Here is a 24,785-nt window from a genome sequence, read left to right as displayed (position 1 = left end):
TTTGAAGGCCTATATATGACTCCTATAATGTTTTTTTTGCCCTTGCAGTTTCTTAACTCCACCCACAAAGATTCGACATTTTCTGACCCTATGTTACCTCTTTCTAAAGATGTAATTCCATCCCTTACCAATAGAACCACACTACCGCCTATGCCTTCCTGCCTATCCTCTTGATACAAAGTATATCCTTTGATTTTAAGCTCCCAACTGCGGCCTTTTCAGCCACGACTCAATGATGTCATACCAACCAATCTGTAATTGCGCCACAAGCTTGGCCACCTTATTCTGAATGCTATGTGCATTTAAATACTGCACCTTCTGTCCTCCATTCTTCATCCTTCTAAATTTTGCCCCTGTGGACAGCTGAACTCTTTGCTTTGCCTGCAGTTGTATCCAATCATTGGCTTGCCCTTGCATCATCTACATGTAAACCTGATGGCTCACCTTCAGCTAGCTCCCATCCTCCTGCTATATTAGTTTAAACCATTCCCAGCGGCTTTAGTAAATCACATCATCAAGTTTGCCAATGACATGCCCGTGGTGGGTCTCATCAGCAAGAACGATGAGTCAGCATACAGAGAGGCGGTGCAGCGGCTAACAGACTGCTGCAGAGCCAACTACCTGTCTCTGAATGTGAACAAAACAAAAAAGATGGTTGTGACTTAAGGAGAGCACGGAGCGACCACTCTCCGCTGAACATTGATGGCTCCTCTGCTGAAATCGTTAAGAGAACCAAATTTCTCGGTGTTCACCTGGCGGAGAATCTCAGCTGGTCCCTCAGCACCAGCTCCATAGCCAAGAAAGCCCAGCAACATCTCTACTTTCTGCGAAGGCTGAGAAAAGTCCATCTTCCACTCCCAATCGTCACCGCATTTTACAGAGGATGTATCGAGAGCATCCTGAGCAGCTGCATCACTGCCTGGTTTGGGAATTGCACCGCCTTGGATGGCAAGACCCTGCAGCAGATAGTGAGGTCAGCTGAGAAGATCATCGGGGTCTCTCTTCCCGCTATTACAGACATTTAACCTCAGGCTGCACCTGCAAAGCTAACAGTAACGCACCCCTCACACAAACTCTTCTCCCTCCTGCCATCTGGAAAAAAGTACCAAAGCATTCGGGCTCTCACGATGAGACTGTGCAACAGTTTCTTCCCCCAAGCCAACAGACTCCTCAATACTCAGAGTTTAGACTGACATCTACATGATTTATTATTATATTGTAATTTGTCCTCTACTGTGCCTATTGTCCTGTTTATTAATTATTGTACTGCCGTGCACTGTTTTGGGCACTTTATGTATTCCTGTGCAGGTCTGTAGTCTAGTGCAGTTTTTATGTTGTTTTACGTAGTCTAGTGTAGCCGTGTGCTGTCTCACATAGTCTAGTGTAGTTTTGTGTTGTTCACTGTAACACCAGGGACCTGGAGGAACATTGTTTTGTTTTTACTGTGTACTGTACCAGCAGCTTATGGTCAAAATGACAATAAACTTGACTTGATCTGCCGACAATGATATTGGAACCCCTTGAACTCGAGTGCAGCTCGTTTCTTTTGTACAGGTTACACCTGTCCCAGAAGCGATCCCAATAATTCAAAATCTGAATCCCTGCCCCTTTCTCCAATTCTTCAGCCAATTATTCAGAAACAATTCATGATGACTGAGCTACAATTTAGAGAACTCATCTATTTATAAATTATTTTGCCCAAATGTTTACCCACTGCCCAGGCTGGTCATGTTTGTTGTATCATAGTTAGCCAGTACCCGTGAGAGTCAGAAGTTTCAAGTCCTGGCCAAAGTGTAGGTAGTTTTCACCCCAGGTAACAAGGATACAACCCAGTCTGTCAGTGACTTGCCTCATTTGAGTGTTGCCAGCCTTTCACAGTATCTGATTTGGGAATCATTTTCTCTTGCAAACTCTTCTGTGGGAAGACAGCAATGTGCAATGTGCAATGTTTGTTACCTAGCATCAGCTCTCTCCAGATTTTCCCTTATTTTTTTCTAAAATTGTTTTCAGAGACTGTAGAAGATTCCCCACAGAATGTGTCAACAATTTCGTCTGTGAGTACAGCTTCCCTTGATACCCTGTATACTGGCTCCTCTAACTCGCCTGAACTGCAGCCGTCCACAGTCACTTCCAGTCCTTCAACAACTCCTCCACCCCTCCCAACTCGAAGCACTTTTTCTGCTCCTAAGTATCCAACCAGCATCCCTCCCCATGGAGACGCCATACCGGGACATCTGATTGATGCCTACAATCCCAGTGGCTCGATACAAGCGTCCACTCTTATCGACTTGAATGCTGAAAATGTGCACTGTGCAAGTCAGGACAAAGAAACTGCAGTGGATTCATCATCTGAAGTGGAGGCAGGCCAGCCTGTTGTCTCTGTTCCCAAAACCATTGGAGCCGAGCTGATTGAATTGGTTCGTAAGAACACAAATCTCAGCTATGAGATGTCACGGGTGGCAATTGGTGTGATGGTTGGACACATTCAGAGTTCTGTCCCGGCAGTGATGGATGTTATGGAGCAGATCTTGCTGTCGTTGGTGGAGAGCAAGGTAAGCTGCTGATTTATTGATTGATTGCTGTCACTGGACATGAGGTCTTATAATACTTTTGTACACTGGAGCAATATCTTGGCTGATTGCAGTGATGGTTGTTCATTACTCTGCCCTTTAAAATACTTAAAGTGTTTTAAAGGTTTCTGGAGCGATTCCAGAACACCCAAATTGGCACTTATTCGAAAAGTGACTCTGGAATCTGTTTGTTGAGGTTACAACTTGACTTCACTGAATATTGACATCAACTTTGAAACAGAACCTGCATTTACCATTTTAACAAATAATTTACAACAGAAGAGTTAATCAGATGGTATTGTGGAAATCGTGTCAACCCACTCCCTCTGCAGCAGGTGCATTGAATGCTTATTCCTGTGTTGATTCCTTTCACATATTTTTGGTCCACAGTGGAAACATAAGAATCTGCAGATGCTGGAAATCCAGAGCAACACACATAAAATACTGGAGGAACTCAGCAAGTCAAGCAGTATCTATCTTTCAACCTGAGATCCTTCCTTTCCAGTACTGATGAAGAGTCTTGGCCTGAAACATTGACTGTTTATTCATTTCCATAGAAGCTTTCTGAATTGCTGAGTTCCTTCAGCATTTTGTGTTGGTTCACTGGATTGGCAGTGTTTTGCAGGAAATGGCTCAGCAGTACTTTTGCCCTCAGCTTGACATTACTCGATCTTGCATTGATAAATCCACATTGAAATGTTTTTGATTATCACTTCTTTATCCCAGGACCTCAGTTCAGCATTACCCAGGGGTCAAGTTTGTCAGGATGAACAACGGCTTGAAGTAATCTTTGCTGATCTGGCAAGGCACAAGAATGATACTCAGCAAAGGAGCTGGGCGTTGCATGAGGATGAGAGCATCATCTCCTGTTACTTGGAGGAGCTGCTGGGTATTCTGGTGAGTACTGAATATAGAAGTTGGTCTGGCAGGTGACAAGTTTATTTACTGGAGATACAACATGGTAACAGGCCCTTCCAATCTAATGAGCGCGTGCTGTCTAATGACTCAAATGTGACCAATGAGCACACACTGTCTAATGAAGCGCATGTGACCAATGTAACCTGTATGTCTTTGGAATGTGGGAGGAAACCAGAGCACCCTGAAGAAACTCATGGTTATGGGGAGAATGTACAGACTGTGGCAAAATTGAATCCTGGTTACTGACACTATTTAGTTTGATTATTACCTTTGGTTCACTGGTGTTTACAGATGTGATGTAAACTCTCTCTTCCTCCTCTAAACCACATTGCTGACAAGTTGCAAGCCCAGATCAGTTGCAAGCACTGATCTGATGTGATGAGGTGAGTTTTCTGGTGATCTGAACCTTTGCAGAGGGTTGAATGCCAATTCGTTGCCTTGTCGTTGAGAAGGTATTTGTTAACTTCAAGTGCAGTCATGTGTGCAGCATTCATTTGTTTGTACCAAACCCAGAAGCTCACCTCTGTATCAAGTCTGTATACCTGGTACTCATACCTCTTCTATTTTCTATCTCATTAAAAATTGGGAATACTTTTAAATAACTTGAACTGTCAGAGGAAGATCCACTTCTTTTCTGAGCAATGGATCAGCTAAACTACTTGGAAGGGGAAGGAAGTAAAATTTAATGGGAAAGATACTTGACAAATGTGAGTGAGCATTAGTAATTCTACAAGGAAGAGTTGGTAGCTGCTGACCATTGTTGAATATAGGTGCTTGTAAGTTTTGGGATAATTTCACATAAATTCACACTAATTTCACACTTCAATACAGTTGAAGTTCATGACAGCAGAAAAATTTGGCTAATTTTTACAAGAGTTGAGCAGTTCTTCCTTTTGCAGAAAGATAAGAACATAATTTGTGAAAGGAAAATCATATCTGACGAATCTCATAGAATTTTTTGAGGATGTAACTAGTAGAGTGGATAGGGGAGAACCAGTGGATGTGGTATATTTGGATTTTCAAAAGGCTTTTGACAAGGTCCCACACAGCAGATTAGTGTGCAAACTTAAAGCACACGGTATTGGGGGTAAGGTATTGGTGTGGGTGGAGAATTGGTTAGCAGACAGGAAGCAAAGAGTGGGAATAAACGGGACCTTTTCAGAATGGCAGGCGGTGACTAGTGGGGTGCCGCAAGGCGCAGTGCTGGGACCCCAGTTGTTTACAATATATATTAATGACTTGGATGAGGGAATTAAATGCAGCATCTCCAAGTTTGCGGATGACACGAAGCTGGGTGGCAGTGTTAGCAGTGAGGAGGATGCTAAGAGGATGCAGGGTGACTTGGATAGGTTGGGTGAGTGGGCAAACTCATGGCAGATGCAATTTAATGTGGATAAATGTGAAGTTATCCACTTTGGTGGCAAAAATAGGAAAACAGATTATTATCTGAATGGTGGCCGATTAGGAAAAGGGGAGGTGCAACGAGACCTGGGTGTCATTATACACCAGTCATTGAAAGTGGGCATGCAGGTACAGCAGGCGGTGAAAAAGGCGAATGGTATGCTGGCATTTATAGCGAGAGGATTCGAGTACAGGAGCAGGGAGGTACTACTACAGTTGTACAAGGCCTTGGTGCGACCACACCTGGAGTATTGTGTGCAGTTTTGGTCCCCTAATCTGAGGAAAGACATCTTTGCCATAGAGGGAGTACAAAGAAGGTTCACCAGATTGATTCCTGGGATGGCAGGACTTTCATATGAAGAAAGACTGGATGAACTGGGCTTGTACTCGTTGGAATTTAGAAGATTGAGGGGGGATCTGATTGAAACGTATAAGATCCTAAAGGGATTGGACAGGCTAGATGCAGGAAGATTGTTCCCGATGTTGGGGAAGTCCAGAACGAGGGGTCACAGTTTGAGGATAGAGGGGAAGCCTTTTAGGACCGAGATTAGGAAAAACTTCTTCACACAGAGAGTGGTGAATCTGTGGAATTCTCTGCCACGGGAAACTGTTGAGGCCAGTTCATTGGCTATGTTTAAGAGGGAGTTAGATATGGCCCTTGTGGCTACAGGGGTCAGGGGGTATGGAGGGAAGGCTGGGGCGGGGTTCTGAGTTGGATGATCAGCCATGATCATAATAAATGGCAGTGCAGGCTCGAAGGGCCGAATGGCCTACTCCTGCACCTATTTTCTATGTTTCTATAATAAACTCCATTGGTCAATCTGATTGTTGCTGATCTGACCCACATCTTAACTCCTGCTGTTCCAGTTCCCCATTGCCCTCACTTCTTTAATCTTTCAAAGATGTACTTATCTGCAATTTATCTAGCCAAGGAGGGGGAATGGTGGCATTCCCCAGGGATTGGTGTTGGGTCAGGTTATCTTCATAATTTATATTAATTGTCTAAACTCTGGAATGCAAGCTATAAAATATGGTGATGTTGTGAACAGTGAAGCAGATATTGGTAGGTTGCAGCAGGATATCTACAGGCTGGTGGAATGGACAGACCAATGGCAGATGGCATCTAATGCAGAGATATGGAAGGTGATGCATTGTGGTAGGATAAGTGAGGAGAGATAATATCAGGTGATTTATTTGCCTCACAGCTCCGTCGACAGTTTCAATCCTGATCTCTGAAGCTGAAGAGTGGTGGGTGCCTGAAATATACAGCCAGGGATGGTGGTAGAGGCAAATACAATTGAGGTGTTTAAGAGGCTTTTAGATATGCAAAGAATGGAAGAATATGGATAATATGCAGATAGAGGGATTAGTTTAATTAAGTTTGGAATTACTTGTTTAATCAATTTGGCATAACATAGCGGACCAAAGGGTCTGCACCTGCACTTCACTGTCTTATGTTCGAAATCTCAAATACAGTTGGTAAATAGAAATGGGATAAATCATTCGTGGTTTAGTAGACTGGTGCGCCAGGCTACATTTGGATGTCTTTCCCAGTTGACCAGTTTCTGTTACAGCTGTTCTTCTCCCTTCTCTGTGAGCATGAGCAGGCAGTACTAATAATGTTGATGAAATGGCTACATTCGTTTCCAAGGTTCACAAACAGCAGACTGTGCTGGTAACGACTGATTCTCCAAGGATAATCGAGTACAACATTAAAGCCCTATTAGTTTTCACTAGGAATGAGTGAGAGGAAGTCACAATGCACAGAGTCCTGTCACAGGAGTTGTCAGTCGCAGGAGCCCACAGTGATGCTAGGTTGGCCACTTTGATCTTGCTACTTGTTTTTTTTTCTTGGTTCTGGTTGCTTGTTTTTTTTAACTGGCCCTTCTCATTTATTATTACAAATAAAACAGATAATTCCTGTAGCAAGAGAACTGTGTTCCACAAGCATGCATCTTCATTACTGGTCTTTATTTTCTTAGACTGATGCAGATCCAGAAGTCTGTAAAAGAATGATAAAGAAGAATCACTTTGAACCAGTTCTCTCACTCATTGCTTATTATCAGATGGTAAGAATACTGAATGTTTGGTTTTGGAGTGTGAGAAATGATCACGGAATGCCAGAGTATCCTTTGCTTGAGTGTTGTATTTTAGATTGTGTATATTTTTTTTTCTCAGTCTGTCCCTTGCATATGGTTCTCTGTCTATTTATTTACCTGTATTAGTGATGAGGGTTCCCTGTTAGAATCTGGAACAGCACAGTTTAGTATTTCACTATATACTGCATCATCTTGGCCTCTGGTATGTGAGATTCAAATTTGCAATATAGGATCATTCAGCTTCCAACTTCCTTTCCTCACAATTTCTCCTTAAGCTGCACTCATTTGTTCCTTATCAAAGGTGAAGCTTTGGGAACCCACATGAATCTAAGGCGTAGCTGACTCTTCATGAGACTTGTATCAGTATCACAGTCTATCCCTGAGTTACCAATGCCGAACCATTTAAACTGCCTTGTTCCATTGACTTGCTCCCGGATCATAGCCATCCATACCCCAACTATCCATGTACATATCCAAACTGATCTTAAATGTTGAAATTGAGCTCTGTAACATTGAATCAGGTTCCCGAGTCTGGCGAGTGAGACAGAAAACACTGACTGTGAATAAGTGTATTAATTATTTATTTACAGACAGTAAAAATTTGTCCAAACATTCATGTTCCCTAAGTTATAGAAAATTCAACAAAGATGGATAGTTAAAAACATGCACAGATTTCCTGGTGGTGGCTGATGGAGTAATAGCAATCTGCCGTTGCTCCAACTCTAATTATCTTATCATTTCCAACCTGTCTTGAAACATCTTTTTTAAGTGTGATATTCTTTCATTACGGCTGGAAGGAGTGCCAGAGGTACTGAAAAGGAAGATCTTCCTGCTTCTTTGGATTCAGTTATGGACTTGCTGCAAACCCATACACGAGAAGCCTCTGAGAAGTTCCAACAATTCAGCAATGAATTTAAACAAATAGACGGTAAATTGGATTCTATTCAACAAACTCTTAAGGAACACGATAAATGTACTAAAAGTAATGAGGAAATTTTGTCGGCTGTGGAAACGGAAGTGGTTGAATTGCAGATGCTTTTTGAAAAGCAATTGAAGTCCAACGAAAAGTTAAGACAAAAGATTATCAACCTAGAAAATAGAAGTAGAAGGAACAACCTATGGGTCTGGATCTCGAAGAATTTATTGAAGATAATCATCCTATGGCGTTTTTTGCAAATTTTTTGCAAGAATTATTTCTGGAGATTTTGACGTCTGTGCCTGTGATCGATCGAGTTCACAGATCTCCTGCGTTTAGACCTCCTAACGATCAGAGACCAAGATCAGTAATAATCTGTTTTCAGGAATTTAAAACAAAGGAATTCTTAATTCACAAATCTCGTCGAAGAGGTATGATTGACTGTAATGGTCGCAAGATTAGAATTGTCGAAGATTATTCGCCTAAGGTTAAGTCCAAGAGGTTATATCTGAGCTTTTTAATAAGGGTTTCAAGTCTTCCCTTTGCTACCCAGCCCGACTCAGAATCACACTTAAAAACGGTTCTTTCGAATGGTTCCGCTCGACTGTTGAAGCATAAAAGTTTTTAAAATCCGAAGGCTAAAGCCAAAGGCCAGCTGTTTAGTTTCTCAAGTTCGCAAATCCCGTCGAAGAAGCATGATTGACTATAGGGTGGAATAATAAGATTCTCGAAGATTAGTCGCTTCAGGTTATGTAGGAACGTGCTAAGTTTAAACAAGCTCTGTTGGAATTTTTTAAATAAGGGTTTTAACTCGTCCCTTGGCTACCCAGTTTGACTGAGAATCTCATTAAGATGGATCCTTGGAATGGTTTCATTTGAATGCTGAAGCACAAAGGTTTTTAAAATTTGAAGGCTAACTGCTTAGTCTGTTTTTCCATGAAGATATAAAATTAATGTTTAATGTCTTTCTGTATGAATAATTGTATCTTTTACTTTTGGTAAACCTTTGTAACTAATTTCCTTTCATATTTTTTAATAGTGTATTTTTGATATATGAGAGTTGAATCTCTTGTTTGGATATTGTTTAGTCCAGGTTGAAATATAAATAACCTTGAAACTAATTGGAGTGATCACCAGGATTTTTTGGGGGGTTGTCTGTAGTTATAGATGCTGACTTTCTATTGGTCGGTTTTCTTTCTTTAGGAGGTGAGCAAGGGTATGGTTTTTTCCCCCAGAAGCTATTATCGAAGTTTTAGCCAACTTGTTGCTTGGTTATCATTTCTCAAGGTTTATGGCTTGGTTTTTAACTTACATTTTAACCCTTCTTTTAAATAATATTAAAAATGGACCAAACTATTAATTTACTTAGTTTTAATGTGAAAGGGTTAAATCACCCTGTTAAACGTAATAAGATTTTTGCTTATATTAAGAAATTTAAGGTCCCTATTATTTTTTTTACAAGAAACTCACATAGGCAAATGTGATAATCTACGTTCTTTTAGCTATTGGAACAGACTTTGTTTTCACTCTTCAGGCCAAATCTAGAGGAGTTTTGATTCTTATAGATAATACACTTTCCTTTGTCCAACATAAAGTAGTGTCTGATACTAATGGATGTTTTGTTATAGATTCAGGAAAACTAGATAATAAATTAATAGTATTTGCCAATGTGTATGCCCCAAATGTAGATGATCCAGGATTCTTTGAGCGTTTTTTTTTTGCTTTTTACCAGATCTGACTCTTTATTCTTTGGTGATGGGAGGAGATTTTAACGGTTGGCTAGACCCAATTTTAGATAGATCGTCTTCTAGACCAGCATCTCTTGATAAATCAGCTTTGTTTATTCAGTCCTTTTTATTGAAGTATGGTATAGTTGATTTGCAAAACTAATGGTGATAGGACAACTGATTACTCTGAAATAAATGATACCTTTAGAGAATTCTATTCTAAACTTTATAGTTCTGATTCCCCTAAAGATAATACTGTAATGAATAATTTTCTAGATCAATTAAATATCCCTGCACTTTCTGCAGATAATTGCAAACAGATGGATCAACCCATTTCTTATGAGGAAATCGCTGAGGCTATATGTTCATTACACTTGGGGAAGGTTCCGGGTCCAGATGGATTTTCTGGAGAATTTTATAAGGCTTTTTCTTCATTAATTAAACCGCAGTTACACTTAGTCTTTTTGGATTCTTTCAAATTGGGTAGTATGCCTCAGTCTTTTTATGAAGCTTCTATTTCTCTTATCCAAAAAAAGAACAAAGACCCATCTGAATGCTCTTCATATAAGCCAATTTCATTACTCAATGCTGATACTAAAATTCTTTCTAAAGTTCTGGCTTGTAGGATTGAAAATATTTTACCTTCTATTATTTCTGATGATCAGACTGGATTTATTAAAAACCGGCATTCCCATTTTAATATACGCCGTGTAGTTATCGGAATGTGTGATATCCTTAGATGCTGAGAAGGCCTTCAATCAGGTTGAATGGAATTATTTATTTAAAACCTTAGGAAAATTTAATTTTGGACCAGATTTTATTCAATGGATTAAATTACTTTATTTATTTCCTTCTGCTTGGGTTCTTACTAATTTTCAAAATTCCAAACCATTTAAACTTCACCACGGAACTAGACAAGGCTGTCCGTTGAGTCCTTTGCTTTTTGATCTAGCTTTAGAACCCCTTTGCCATTGCTTTACGAGAATCTAATGTTATCTGTGGTATTTTAAGGAGAGGTATCACTCACAAAATCTCGCATTACACTGATGATATATTGCTTTTTATCTGTAATGTTGAGACCTCGTTACCTTGCGTACTTTCTTTACTCTCCCGTTCTAGCCATAATTCAGGATATAAATTGACCCTACATAAGAATGAATTATTTCCTTTAAGTAATTTGGTATGAATTAATACTAATCTCCCTTTTAAAATTGTAAGGAATCAATTTACTTATTTGGGTGTAACAGTCACTAAGAGTTACAAACACCTGTTTAAAGAAAACTTTCTTACTTTATTGAACTATTTAAAAAGATATTAAATTGGTCACTTCTTTCAATATTGTTGATTGGATGAATTAATTCTATTAAAATGAATATTCTACTTAAATTTATATTTCTTTTTCAGGCTTTACCTGTTTTTATTCCTAAATCCTTTTTTGACTCTCTTGAATCTATTTTATTCTCCTATAAATGGAAAAATAAACGTCCTCATTTAAATAAAGTTCACCTTCAAAAAACCTTAAAAGGCTGGAGGTTTAGCCTTACCTAATTTTAGGTTTTATTACTGGGCAGTTAATATACGATATCTTTTTGGCTATATTATATTAATCGTGTACTGTCCGGTATGGGTTTATTTAGAATCTAACTCTGTTAATAAACTTTCTATTATTTCTCTTCATGGATCTTCACTTCCTTCATTTGTAAGTAAACTATCTGATAATTTAATAGTTAAACATATTCTGAGGATCTGGATACAATTTAGAAAACATTTTGGTTTATTGAGATCTTCCCTTTCTAGTCCCATTTATTCTTATTTTTTTTAAACCCTCCATGACTGATTTAGTTTTTAAAGAATGGGACAGGTTGGGTATTAAATGTTTTTGGGATCTGTTTGTTGGAGGAATTCTTGTTTTCATTTGAGCAATTGTCAGCTAAATATAGCTTACCCAAAAACTCACTTTTTAAGATATCTACAAATGAGAGACTATCTAAGATCTCAATTATGCACATTTCCTATAAGCTCAGTTAAGAACTTAGTAGATGTAATTTTTAATTTGTCATCTTTTCATAATGGTAACAATATCTAATATTTATGGTATGTTCCTGGAGACGAGGAATGTTCCTTTACACAAAATTAAGAATCTCTGGGAACAAGATTTACAGACATCAATATCTGAGGAAACTTGGAATGAAATTCTTGAACTGGTTAATACTTCATCGCTATGTGCTCAGCATTCCCTCATACAATTTAAGGTGGTACATAGAGCCCATATGACTAAAGATAAGCTATCTCATTTTTATTCAGATAATATCTCCCTACTGTGACAGATGTAATAATGGAGAAGCTTCATTAATTCATATGTTTTGGACTTATCCATGTCTTGAAAAATATTGGAAGAAAGTTTTTCATTTCTTCACTTTTCAAAGTCAATTTTAAGCCTAATCCTCTGACGGCCCTATTCGGTATTGCTGCAGGACAAGATATCAAGCTGAAGACATCAGATTTACATATTTTGGCCTTTAGCTCTCTTATAGCTAGGAGGGTGCTTTTGTTTAAATGGAAAGATGTTTTTCCTCCTACTCATATAACCATACAACGATATAAACCATATAACAATTACAGCACGGAAATAGGCCATCTTGGCCCTTCTAGTCCGTGCCGAACTCTTACTCTCACCAAGTCCCACCGACCTGCACTCAGCCCATAACCCTCCAATCCTTTCCTGTCCATATATCTATCCAATTTAACTTGAAATGACATCATCGAACCTGCCTCAACCACTTCTGCTGGAAGCTTGTTCTACACAGCTACCACTCTCTGAGTAAAGAAGTTCCCCCTCATGTTACCCCTAAACTTTTGCCCTTTAACTCTCAACTCGTCCTCTTGTTTGAATCTCCCCCACTCTCAATGGAAAAAGCCTATCCATGTCAACTCTTATCTATCCCCCTCATAATTTTAAATACCTCTATCAAGTCCCCCCTCAACCTTCTACGCTCCAAAGAATAAAGACCTAACTTGTTCAACCTTTCTCTGTAACTTAGGAGATGAAACCCAGGTACCATTTTAGTAAATCTCCTCTGTACTCTCTCAACTTTATTGCCATCTTTCCTATAATTCGGTGACCAGAACTGTACACAATACTCCAAATTTGGCCTTACCAATGCCTTATACAATTTCAAAATTACATCCCAACTCCTATACTCAATGCTCTGATTTATAAAGGCCAGCATACCAAAGGCTTTCTTCACCACCCTGTCCACATGAGATTCCACCTTCAGGGAACTATGCACCATTATTCTTAGATCCCTCTGTTCTACTGCATTGTTCAATGCCCTACCATTTACCATGTATGTCCTATTTTGATTAGTCCTACCAAAATGTAGCATCTCACATTTATCAGCATTAAACTCCATCTGCCATCTTTCAGCCCACTCTTCTAAGTGGTTTAAACCTCCCTGCAAGCTTTGAAAACCTACTTCTTTATCCTCAACTCCACCTATCTTAGTATCTTCTACATACTTACTATTCCAATTTACAACCCCATCATCCAGAACATTAATATATATGACAAACAACATTGGACCCAGTACAGATCCCTGAGGCTTACACCACTGGACATCGTTCTCCAATCTGACATACAGTTATCCACCACTGCTGTCTGGCATCTCCCATCCAGCCACTGCTGAATCCATTTTACTACTTCGATATTAATGCCTAAAGATTGAACCTTCCTAACTAACCTTCCATGTGGAACCTTGTCAAAGGCCTTACTGAAGTTCATACAGACAACATCCACCACTTTACCCTCGTCAACTTTCCTAGTAACCTCATCAAAAGATTCAATAAGATTTGTCAAACACGACCTTCCATGCACATGCTCAATGGTTATGCAACGTTATGTCATGCTTAGATTTAGAGAAGATTTGCTGTTTAATTTCTGAATCTCGTCAAGACTTTCAAACACTGTGGGGACACTTTCTGAATTACGTGAATACGGGGTAATGAGATTGTTATTATGAATAGATATAATGTAATTAGTAGTTTTTAAAATCTTTTTTAACCTTTTATATATACTTTCTTGTACTCTGTATTCTTCTATGTAGAAGCTAATAAAAATATTGAAAAGAAAAGCATGCACAGAGCTTACGTTCACAACAGTTATGTGCACTGCTTGCCTTAAACAAAGGAAGAGAGCGCAAGCACCTTCCATGTGCTATTTTATACCCAAGATATTTGAAACTGGATGCCAGGCAGCTAACCAATAGGAAAAGCGGCTGCAGTTTATAAACTAACCAATCACAGCAAAGTGACTTTCAACAGGCAGAATAAACTACACCCCCCAGAGGACAAGTTTGCATGCACCACTTGTACTGGCAACTCATTCCACAGTCTTGCGACACTGAGTGAAGAAGTTTCCCTTGTGTTCCCCTTAAACTTTTCACCTTTCACTCTTAACCCAAGACCTCTAGTTGCAGTCCCACCCAACCGCAGAGGAAAAACCTCAGAGAAAAATGTTATAGCTCCATTCCTTACTAGACTTCCCAAAATGCATCACCACATAGTTATTAGGATGAAATTCCATCTGCTGTTGCTGTGATAGGTTTACCAGCTGATCAATGTTGTTCTGTGGCCTAAATCAACACCAAGCTTTGTGTTATTTGCAGCACAATCTTGAATCATAGCTCTTATATTTAAATCTAATTTATTAATATACACAACAAATGCGTCTCAACATGCATCCCTTTGGTATTCTGCTGTTCAGACTTTCAATCACAAAAGCAGCCCTCCACCATCACCCTCTGTCTCTGTCTCCGGTTTGCCTCGGAGTCTATACACTCTCACCATTTGGACCAGTCTCTTATGTGGGACCTTGTCAAAAACCTGTAAACCAGATTAATGTCTTAAATATTAAGGCAGATTAATGTCTCCTTAAACTCAAATAAGCTAGTCAGACAGATTTGTTTGTGAATGATTCTAAGTTGGCTCTCCCTGATCAAGCCCTGCCTTTCCTGTTGTAGATTAATTCTGTCCCTCAAACTTTTGCCAATTATTTCCCAACCATTGGCCTGACTGGTTTATTCCTGCTTTCTTTCTTGACTGAAGTTACTACATTTACAGTCGTATAGCAACCTCATCTATGACCAGCAAAGTTTTGGGTATCTCCATCAGGCCCCAGCAAACTCCTCCCTTGCTTCCATAGCAGCCTGTAATGCATCTTATCATTGGGAATTTATCAAGCTTTCTGCCTAAAAATACAGCTAATACCTATTAAATGCTCTGGAAATTCACTGTTCTAACTGAAATCCCCAACTTCCTCCTCAGTGAATACAGATAAAAGGTAATTCATTAATATTTTGTTGTGTCCTCTGACAAATGCTGATTGCCTGTTTTGATCCTAATAGGTCCAGCTTTTCGTGGTTATTTGTTGTTTTTAATGTACTTATTAAGTACCTTGGGTATTTTTCTTAAAATACCAGTGATCACAGCCACTCTTTGCCTTTTTCATTTCTTTTTAAAGAACCTCCTTCACTCTCTGTACTCCTGAAGGGCTTCCCCCATCTTCAGTGCTCTGTAGCTACCATACTCTTCCTTTTTATTTCTTTATGAATATTCCTTAACATCCTGTGTTTCCAGTTTCACTGTCCTTGCCATTCACTGTTGTTAAAAAACTTTGCCCTGAACTCATTTGCTTTTAAAAGTTTTCCAACTCCCAAAAGTAGATTTACCTGGAAGTCGCTGCTACTAGTTGACTTTTACCAACTCCCGTATAATGTTGAAATTGGCCTTCCCTCAATTAAGACACTTAATATCTAGGCTGTCCTATCCCTTTCCATAATTACTTTGAAACTTTGAGTTGTGGTCATTATCAATAAAATGCTCACATGGACAGTTCATCCAATTGCCTGCATTTCTCTAGGAATGGGTTAGCACTATCCTATCCCAAGTAGGAATATCCATGGTTGAGCACAGCAGCCTGTCCATAAGACATTGGAGCAGAATTAGGCCATTCAGCCCATCAAGTCCACTCCACCATTTCATAATGGCTGATCCCGGATCCCATTCAACCCCATACACCTGCTATCTCACCATATGCCCCGACCAATCAGGAAGTTATCAACTTCCGCTTTAAATATACTCATGGACTGTGCCTCCACCTCAGTCTGTGGCAGAGTATTCCACAGATTCACTACTTTTTTATCTAAATAATTCTTCCTTGCTTCTTTTCTAAAAGGTCGCCACTCAATTTTGAGACTGTGCCCTCTAGTTCTGGATACTTCCACCAGAAGAAACACCCTGTCACATTCACCTTATCTAGTCCTTTAAATATTCAGTAGATTTCAATGAGATCCCCACACATTCTTCTAAATTCCAGTGAGTACAGGGCCAAAGCTGCCAAACACTCTTCATATGTTCTCTTCATTCCTGGAAACCATCTCTGGACTCTTCAATAACAATACACCCTTTCTGAGATAAGAAGCCAATGCTGACAACTGTTGACAATGCTCCAAGTTGTGGCCTGACTAGTGTCTTATAAATCTGCAGCATATTCCCTCCTTGTTTTTTTATTCTATTCCCCTTGAAATAAATGCCAACATTGAATTTGCCTTTGTTACCACAGACTCAACCTGTAAATGAACCCTCTGGGAGTCTTGCACGAGGACTCCTAAGTCCTTTTGCACCTCTGATGTTTGAATTTTCTCCCCATTTAGACAATAGTCTGCGCTATTGTTCCTTTTACCAATATGCATTATAAGACCATAAGGTATAGGAGCAGAAGTAGGCCATTCAGCCCATTAAGTCTGCTTCGCCATTCAGTCATGGGCTGATCTAATTCTTCCAGTCATCCCCACTCCCCTGTCATCTCCCCATGTCCTGGCTAATCAAGAACCTATCTATCACTGGCTTAAATACACCCAATGACTTGGCCTCCATAGCTTCTCATGGCAATAAATTCCACAGATTTACCACCCTCTGACTAAAGTAATTTCTCCACATCTCTGTCCTAAATGGACGTCCTTCAATCCTGAAGACGTGCCCTCTTGTCCTAGAATCCCCTACCGTGGGAAATAACTTTGCCATATCTAATCTGTTCAGGCCTTTTAATGTTCGGAATGTTTATATGAGATCCCCCCTGTATTCCCTGGAGTTCAGGAGAACTCCAGGGAATACAGCCCAAGAGCTGCCAGACATTCCTCATAAGGTCACCCTGTCATTCCTGGAATCATTCTCATGAATCTTCTCTGAACCCTCTCCAATATCAGTATATCCTTTCTAAAATAAGAAGCCCAAACCTGCATACAATACTCCAAATGTGGTCTCACGAATGCCTTATACAGCCTCAACATCACATCCCTGCTCTTATATTCTGTATCTCCAGAAATGAATGCCAACATTGCATTCGCCTTCTTCACCACCAACTCAACCTGGAGGTTAACCTTTAGGGTATCCTGCATTAGGACTCCCAAGTCCCTTTGCATCTCTGCCTTTTGAATTCTCTCCCCATCTAAATAATGGTCTTCCCATTTATTTCTTCCACCAAAGTGAATGGCCATACATTTTCCAATATTGTATTTCATTTGCTACTTATTTGCCCATTCCCTTTAACTATCTAAGTCTCTCTGCAGGCTCTCTGTTTCCTCAACACTACCCACTTCTCCACCTATCTTTGTATCATTGGCAAATATAGCCACAAATACATTAATCCCATACTCCAAATCATGGACATACATTGTAAAAAGCAGCAATGCCAACACCTATGGAATTCCACTGGTAACCGGCAGCCAGCCAGAATAGGATCCCTTTATTCCCACTCTCTGTTTTCTGCCGATCAGCCAATGCTCCACCCATGCTCGTAACTTCCCTGTAATTCCACAGGCTCTCATCTTACTAAGCAGCCTCATGTGCAGCACCTTATCAAAGACCTTCTGTAAATCCAAGTACACCACACCTACTGCATCTCCTTTGTCTACCCTGCTTGTAATCTCCTCAAAAAAATTGCAGGAGGTTAGACAGGCAGGTCTTTCAGGAAACCATGCTGGCTTTGTCCTCCAGGCATTCTGTCATCTCATCCCTAACAATTGGTTCCAACAACTTCCCAACCTCTGAAGTCAGGCTAACAGGTCTATAGTTTTTTTTCTGCTGCCTCCCACCCTTCTTAAATAGCGGAGTAACATTTGCAATTTTCCAGTCATCCGGTACAATGCCAGAATCTATCGATTCTTGAAAGATCATTGTTAATGTCTCCACAATCTCTCCAGCTAATTCCTTCAGAACCCGAGGATGCATTTCATCAGGTTCAGGAGATTTATCCACCCTCAGACCACTAAGCTTCCTGAGCACCTTCTCAGTCGTAATTTTCATTGCAGATACTTCACTTCCCTGGCACTCTTGAATGTCCGGTATACTGCAGATATCTTCCACTGTGAAGGCTGATGCAAAATTTTCTGATGACTCTGCCATAGTTGGATGCATCAGCAAGGGAGATGAGACTGAGTACAGGGCTACAGTAGGAAACTTTGTCACGTGGTGTGAGCAGAATTATCTACAGTTTAATGTGAAAAAGACTAAGGAGCTGGTGGTAGACCTGAGGAGAACTAAGGTACTGGTGACCCCTGTTTCCATCCAGGGGGTCAGTGTGGACATGGTGGAGGATTACAAATACCTGGGGATACGAATTGACAAGGGCCAGACAAGGGAGATGCAGTGGATGTTATATATTTGGATTTTCAGAAGGCCTTTGACAAGATACCACACATGAGGCTACTTAACAAGATAAGAGCCCATGGAATTATGGGAAAGTTACATACGTGGATAGAGCATTGGCTGATTGGCAGGAAACAGAGAGTGGGAATAAAAGGATCCTATTCTGGTTGGCTGCCAGTTACCAGTGGTGTTCCACAGGGGTCCATGTTGGGGCCGCTTCTTTTTACATTGTACATCAACGATTTGGATTATGGAATAGATGGCTTTGTGGCTAAGTTTGCTGATGATACGAAGATAGGTGGAGGGGCCGGTAGTGCTGAGGAAACGGAGAGTCTACAGAGAGACTTGGATAGGTTGGAAGAATGGGCAGGGAAGTGGCAAATGAAGTACAATGTTGGAAAGTGTATGGTTATGCACTTTGGCAGAAAAAATAAACGGGCAGACTATTATTTAAATAGGGAAAAATTTCAAAGTTCTGGGACCTGGGAGTCCTCGTACAGGATACCCTTAAGGTTAACCTCCAGGTTGAGTCAGTAGTGAAGAAGGCGAATGCAATGTTGGCATTCATTTCTAGAGGAATAGAGTATAGGAGCAGGGATGTGATGTTGACGCTCTATAAGGCGCTGGTGAGACCTCACTTGGAGTACTGTGGGCAGTTTTGGTCTCCTTATTTAAGGAAGGATGTGCTGACGTTGGAGAGGGTACAGAGAAGATTCACGAGAATGATTCTGGGAATGAGAGGGTTAACATATGAGGAATGTTTGTCTGCTCTTGGACTGTATTCCTTGGAATTTAGAAGAATGAGGGGAGACCTCATAGAAACATTTCGAATGTTGAAAAGCATGGACAGAGTGGATGTGGCAAAGTTGTTTTCCATGATGGGGGAGTCTAGTATGAGAGGGCGTGACTTAAGGATTGAAGGGCACCCATTCAAAACAGAAATGCGAAGAAATTTTTGTAGTCAGAGGGTGGTGAATCTATGGAATTTGTTGCCACGGGCAGCAGTGGAGGCCAAGTCATTGGGTGTATTTAAGGCAGAGATTGATAGGTATCTGAGTAGCCAGGGCATCAAAGGTTATGGTGAGAAGGCGGGGGGGGGGTGGGACTAAATGGGAGAATGGATCAGCTCATGATAAAAAGCGGAGCAGACTCAATGGGGCGAATGGCCGACTTCTGCTCCTTTGTCTTATGGTCTTATGGTCTATTTCCTGAGGAGACTGAGGTCCTTTAACATCTGCCGGACGATGCTGAGGATGTTCTACGAGTCTGTGGTGGCCAGTGCTATCATGTTTGCTGTTGTGTGCTGGGGCAGCAGGCTGAGGGTAGCAGACACCAACAGAATCAACAAACTCATTCGTAAGGCCAGTGATGTTGTGGGGACGGAACTGGACTCTCTGACGGTGGTGTCTGAAAAGAGGATGCTGTCCAAGTTGCATGCCATCTTGGTCAATGTCTCCCATCCACTACATAATGTACTGGGTGGGCACAGGAGTACATTCAGCCAGAGACTCATTCCACCGAGATGCAACACAGAGCGTCGTAGGAAGTCATTCCTGCCTGTGGGCCATCAAACTTTACAACTCCTCCCTTGGAGGGTCAGGCACCCTGAGCCAATAAGCTGGTCCTGGACTTATTTCCTGGCCTGCTGAACGGATCCTGACCCGGATCTGGACCGTACCCTCCAAATATCCGGACCTGCCTCTCGGTTTTTTTGCACTACCTTACTTCCCATTTTTCTATTTTCTATTTATGATTTATAATTAAAATTTTTAATATTTACCAATTTTAACTGTTTTTAATATTTTTAATATTTAATATTTGTAATCCAGGGAGTGTGAAGCGCAGATTCAAATATCGCTGTGATGATTGTACGTTCTAGTACTAATTGTTTGGCGACAATAAAGTATAAAGTACATTACTATTTAACTATTTATGGTTTTATTACTATTTAATTATTTATGGTGCAACTGTCACGAAAACCAGTTTCCCCCGGATCAATAAAGTATGACTATGACTAAAATATGCATTCCGTTCCTCTGCCATCTCTGCACCTCTCATTACAATATCTCCAGCAACATTTTTTATTGATCCTATATCTACCCTTGACTTTCTTTTACCCTTTACATACTTAAAAAAGCTTTTAGTGTCTTCTTTGATATTAGTTGCCAGCTTCCTTTCATAATTTATCTTTTCCTTCCTGATGACCTTCTTGGTTTCCTTCTGCAAGTTTTTAAAAGCTTCCCAATTCTCTATCTTCCCTCTAGCTTTGGCTTCTACGTATGCCCCTCTTTTGCTTTTACTTTGGCTCTGACTTCACTTGTCAGCCACGGTAGTGTCCTCCTTCCATTTGAAAATTTCTTCTTATTTGGAATATATCTGTCTTGCACTTCCCTCATTTTTCGCAGAAACTCCAGCCATTGCTGCTGTGCTGTCCTTCCTACTAGTGTCCCTTTCCAGTCAACTTTGGCCAGTTCCCCTCTCATGTCATTGTAATTTACTTTATTCCACTAAAATACCGATACATTGGATGTCAGTTTCTCCTTCTCAAATTTCAAAGTGAACTCAAAGAAACATAGAAAACCTACAGCACAATACAGGCCCTTCGGCTCACAATGCTGTGCCAAATACGTACTTACTTTAGAAATTACCATAGCCCTCTATTTTTCTAAACTCCATGTACCTATCCAGGTGTCTCTAAAAAGACCCTATCATATCTGCCTCCACCACCATTGCCGGCAGCCTATTCCACGCACTCACCACTCTCTGCATAAAAGAAACACTTACCCCTGACATCTCCTCTGTACTGTACCTACTTCCAAGCACCTTAAAACTGTGCCCTCTCGTGTTAGCCAACTTGATCATATTGTGATCACTGTTCCTTAAGCTCTCTTATCACCTCTGGATCATTGCACAACACCAATCAGTACAGCCAACCGCCTAGTGGGCTCAACAACAAGCTGTTTTAAAAAGCCATCCCTTAGACATTCTACAAATTCTCTATCTTGAGGTCCAGTACTAGCCTGGTTTTCCCAATCCACTTTCATGTTAAAATCCCCAATGATTATTGTGACATGGCCCTTCTGACACACCTTTTCTATCTTCTGCTGTAATTGGTAATCCACATCCCGGTTACTGTTTGGAGGCTTGTATACAATTGCCATTATGGTCCTTTTACCTTTGCCATTTCTTAACTCAACCCATAGAGACTCTACACCTTCCGATCCTATGTCGTCCCTTTCTAACGATTTAATATTATTTCTTATACACAGGGCTCACTAACCCCTCTGCCTACTAACCTATCTTTTTGATACACCATTGGGACGTTCAGCTCCCAATGGCAGCCATTCTTTAGCCAAGTTTCAGAGATGGCCACAACGTCACTCTTGCCAAACTAGCTGAATATCAAGATCCTCCATTTTATTTCTTGTGCTGCCTGCATTAAAATGTAAAACTTACAGTCCAGTATTTGTTGCTTTCTGTTTTAACTACACCACACCTCTATTGCCCTGTAACTCATCCCACTGGCTGTGATTATGCCTCATCTCCTGCCTGTCCTTTCTATCATCTCTGTTGCATGCTATCTTTGATTTATTTCTGTTTTCCCCTTCCTCAGTCCTATCACTCTGGTTCCCATCCTCCTGCCAAATTAGTTCAACCCCTCCCTAACAGCTCTATTAAATCTCCCTACTGGGATATTGGACCCCTTTGGGTTCAGGTGTAACCCATCCTTTTTGTACAGGTCATACACTACCTCCCCCAGAAGAGGCCTCAATGATCCAGGAATCTGAACCCCTGCCCCCTACACAAGTCTCTCAGCCATGCATTAATATGCCTGATCTTGCTATTCTTGTGCTCATTAACACGTGGCACAGGCAGCAATCCTGAGGTTACTACTCTGGAGGTCCTGCTTTTCAGCTTCCTACTTAACTCCCTGAATTTTCTCTTCAGAACCTCTTCCCTTTTTCTACCTAGGTCATTGGTACCAACGTGTACCAAGACTTCTGGCTGCTCACCCTCTCCCTTCAGAATACTTTGTACCTGATCCGAGATATCCCGTATCCTGGCACCTGGGAGGCAACACACCATGCACGTATCTCTATCATGCTGACAGAACCTCCTGTCTGTTCCCCTCACTATGGAATCCCCTAAGACTACCTCATTCGTCATCTTCTCTCCCTTCTGCATCACGGAACCAGGCTCAGAGCCAGAGACCTGATTGCCGTGGTTGTCTTCTGTCAGTTCACCCCTCTTAACAGCATCCAAAACAAGATGATGATTACTGAGGAGGATGGCCACAGGGGTGCTCTCTACTATCTGAGCTCTTCCCTGACGGTCACATATGAGGCTAGTTTTCCCTCATATTTCATGTTTTTCCTTCTTACAACTTTTTTAGTTGCCTTTTGTTGGATTTTAAAAGCTTCCCAGTCATCCAAATTCCCACTCACTTTTGCTACCTTGTATGCCCTTTCCTTGGCTTTTATGCAGTCCTTAACTCCCCTTGTCAGCCCTGCCAATTGAGAACTTCTTCCTGAATGCACTTCAAAAATTCTACACTTGCTGTTTTCCAGCCCCACATGTAATGCCTGAAACTTCTGTACCCTGGAATGTATTGCCCTTTTAATCTTATCATAAATCATGCAGCAAGGATACAGATCCTTTGGTCTAACCAGACCATGCTGATCGTGGTGCCCACCCAGCTAGTTCCAATTGAACTACTACTACTACGTCGACTCAGGCCTAGGGCCAGTGTCGGGCACGATGACGGACTCTCCACTTCTCCCTCTCCCTCATCAGTGCATTCAGTTCATCTACATTAGCTGCGCTGCTGTCTTCTAGGAGCACATTGACCATCGTCTTGGGAGGGCACCCAGGGTTCATCCTCCAATGCTTGGGCTCCCATATGATGACTAGCCTGGCAGGTAGCTCGAGGTGGTGTAGGCAGTACCCTGCTAGTTGCAGTCTTTTCGCCTCGATTTTAGTAGTAGGTCATCAGAGAGCTCGACGTTTGTCATGTGCTGTTGCCAACTCACGTCAAGGGCCATCCAGAGCATTCGTGTATAGCAACCATCTAGAGACTTTCGCATAGTCTTGGTGAGTGTCCACGTCTCGCATCCATACGTGAGAATGAGCTTTATGACTGCTATGAAGATCCTCTTTTTAAGCTGTCTGGTCAGGTTTGACTTCCAGATTTCCTTCATGTTGTTCATAGCCCTCCATGCCAGCATCTTCCGTACCTTTATGTCCTTCTCCAAACTCATCATTCTTGACCCGAGGTACTTGAAGTCAAAGACTTTCTTAATGGTATCATTCTTTACGGTCTTGAGAGTACCTTCATTACAGTTAATTGCCATATACTCTGTCTTTTTAGCATTTAGGTGAAGTCGAACTTTATTGCACTCAATTTCCACTTTTGTTAGTAGCTGCTGTGCTTCCTCCATCTGGTCATAGAGCAGGACTATGTCATCTGCGAAATCAAGATCTGTGAGCATAACTGGTCTGACCCTTTTGGCTTGTCCTGGTTTTATGGTAAAACCAAGCTTGTCATGGTCTTTGGTAGCTTGACGTAGAGCGTTATCAAGGACGGTTATAAAGATGTATGGTGCCAGAGTGTCTCCTTGCAGCACACCAGCTAGGAGCTCGAACACTGCTGTTTCTCTGTTTGGTGATACAACTTTCGCCATGGTTTTGATATAGCTGGACTCTATTGCTCTCAGTAGACGGTCTGGTATTCCATAAGCTTTCAGGATCTTCAGCATTTTACCTTGGTGGATGGAGTCAATCATATATCATCTAAGATACAGGTCAAGCTGATACCACGGTACTTATCTGTCTTCGTGAGGGATCCAGACTTGGGGACTGGGATAATGTTTGAGAGTGACCACTGTTCTGGTTTATCACCTTTCATCAGTGCCATATTACATATGTCCAACAAGATGTCATCCAGGTCGCAGTTCTTCAGGACATCTGGTGGTATCCCATCATCCAGCGCTCCTGCCCTGTTTGAGTGCATATTTGACCTTCTTCAGTTCCTCAATGGTGAATGGGCTGTTGTCGATGTCAACTTGCGTTAGTATCGTGGTTCCACTTGAAGGCTATATCTTTCTAAGCTTCACCCCTCTATGTGCTTCTTAAATACTTTATACTTTATCGTCACCAAACAATTGGTACTAGAACGTACAATCATCACAGCGATATTTGATTCCGCGCTTCACACTCCCTGGATTACAAATATTAAAAATAGTTAAAATTAGTAAATATTAAAAATTTAAATTTTACATCATAAATAGAAAATAGAAAAATGGGAAGTAAGGTAGTGCAAAACAACGGAGAAGCAAGTCCAGATATTTGGAGGGTACAGCCCAGATCCGGGTCAGGATCCATTCAGCAGTCTTATCACAGGTGGAAAGAAGCTGTTCCCAAATCTGGCCGTGCTCCTGAGCCTTCTCCCGGA

At 41.0% G+C, this 24,785-nt stretch overlaps 1 protein-coding gene across 4 annotated transcripts in view; it reads left to right on the top strand.

The window, feature by feature from the left end:
• The window catches only part of LOC134356693 (NCK-interacting protein with SH3 domain-like), a 279,402-nt gene that overhangs the window by 132,324 nt on the left and 122,293 nt on the right, over nucleotides 1-24,785 (top strand). For 3 of the 4 annotated variants that reach the window (XM_063067734.1, XM_063067731.1, XM_063067732.1), the window contains 3 exons: nucleotides 2,011-2,552; nucleotides 3,297-3,467; nucleotides 6,872-6,958. In XM_063067734.1, the coding sequence (XP_062923804.1) occupies nucleotides 2,011-2,552; nucleotides 3,297-3,467; nucleotides 6,872-6,958 (800 nt within the window). The remainder of the gene's footprint in view (nucleotides 1-2,010; nucleotides 2,553-3,296; nucleotides 3,468-6,871; nucleotides 6,959-24,785) is intronic. The other variant, XM_063067733.1, reaches the window with a different exon arrangement.

This window comes from Mobula hypostoma, chromosome 15 (assembly GCF_963921235.1).
Source record: "Mobula hypostoma chromosome 15, sMobHyp1.1, whole genome shotgun sequence".
Taxonomy (NCBI): Eukaryota; Metazoa; Chordata; class Chondrichthyes; order Myliobatiformes; family Myliobatidae; genus Mobula; species Mobula hypostoma.
The sequence above is the reverse complement of the archived record's forward strand: the minus strand, read 5'-3'. Positions and strand labels throughout refer to the sequence as shown.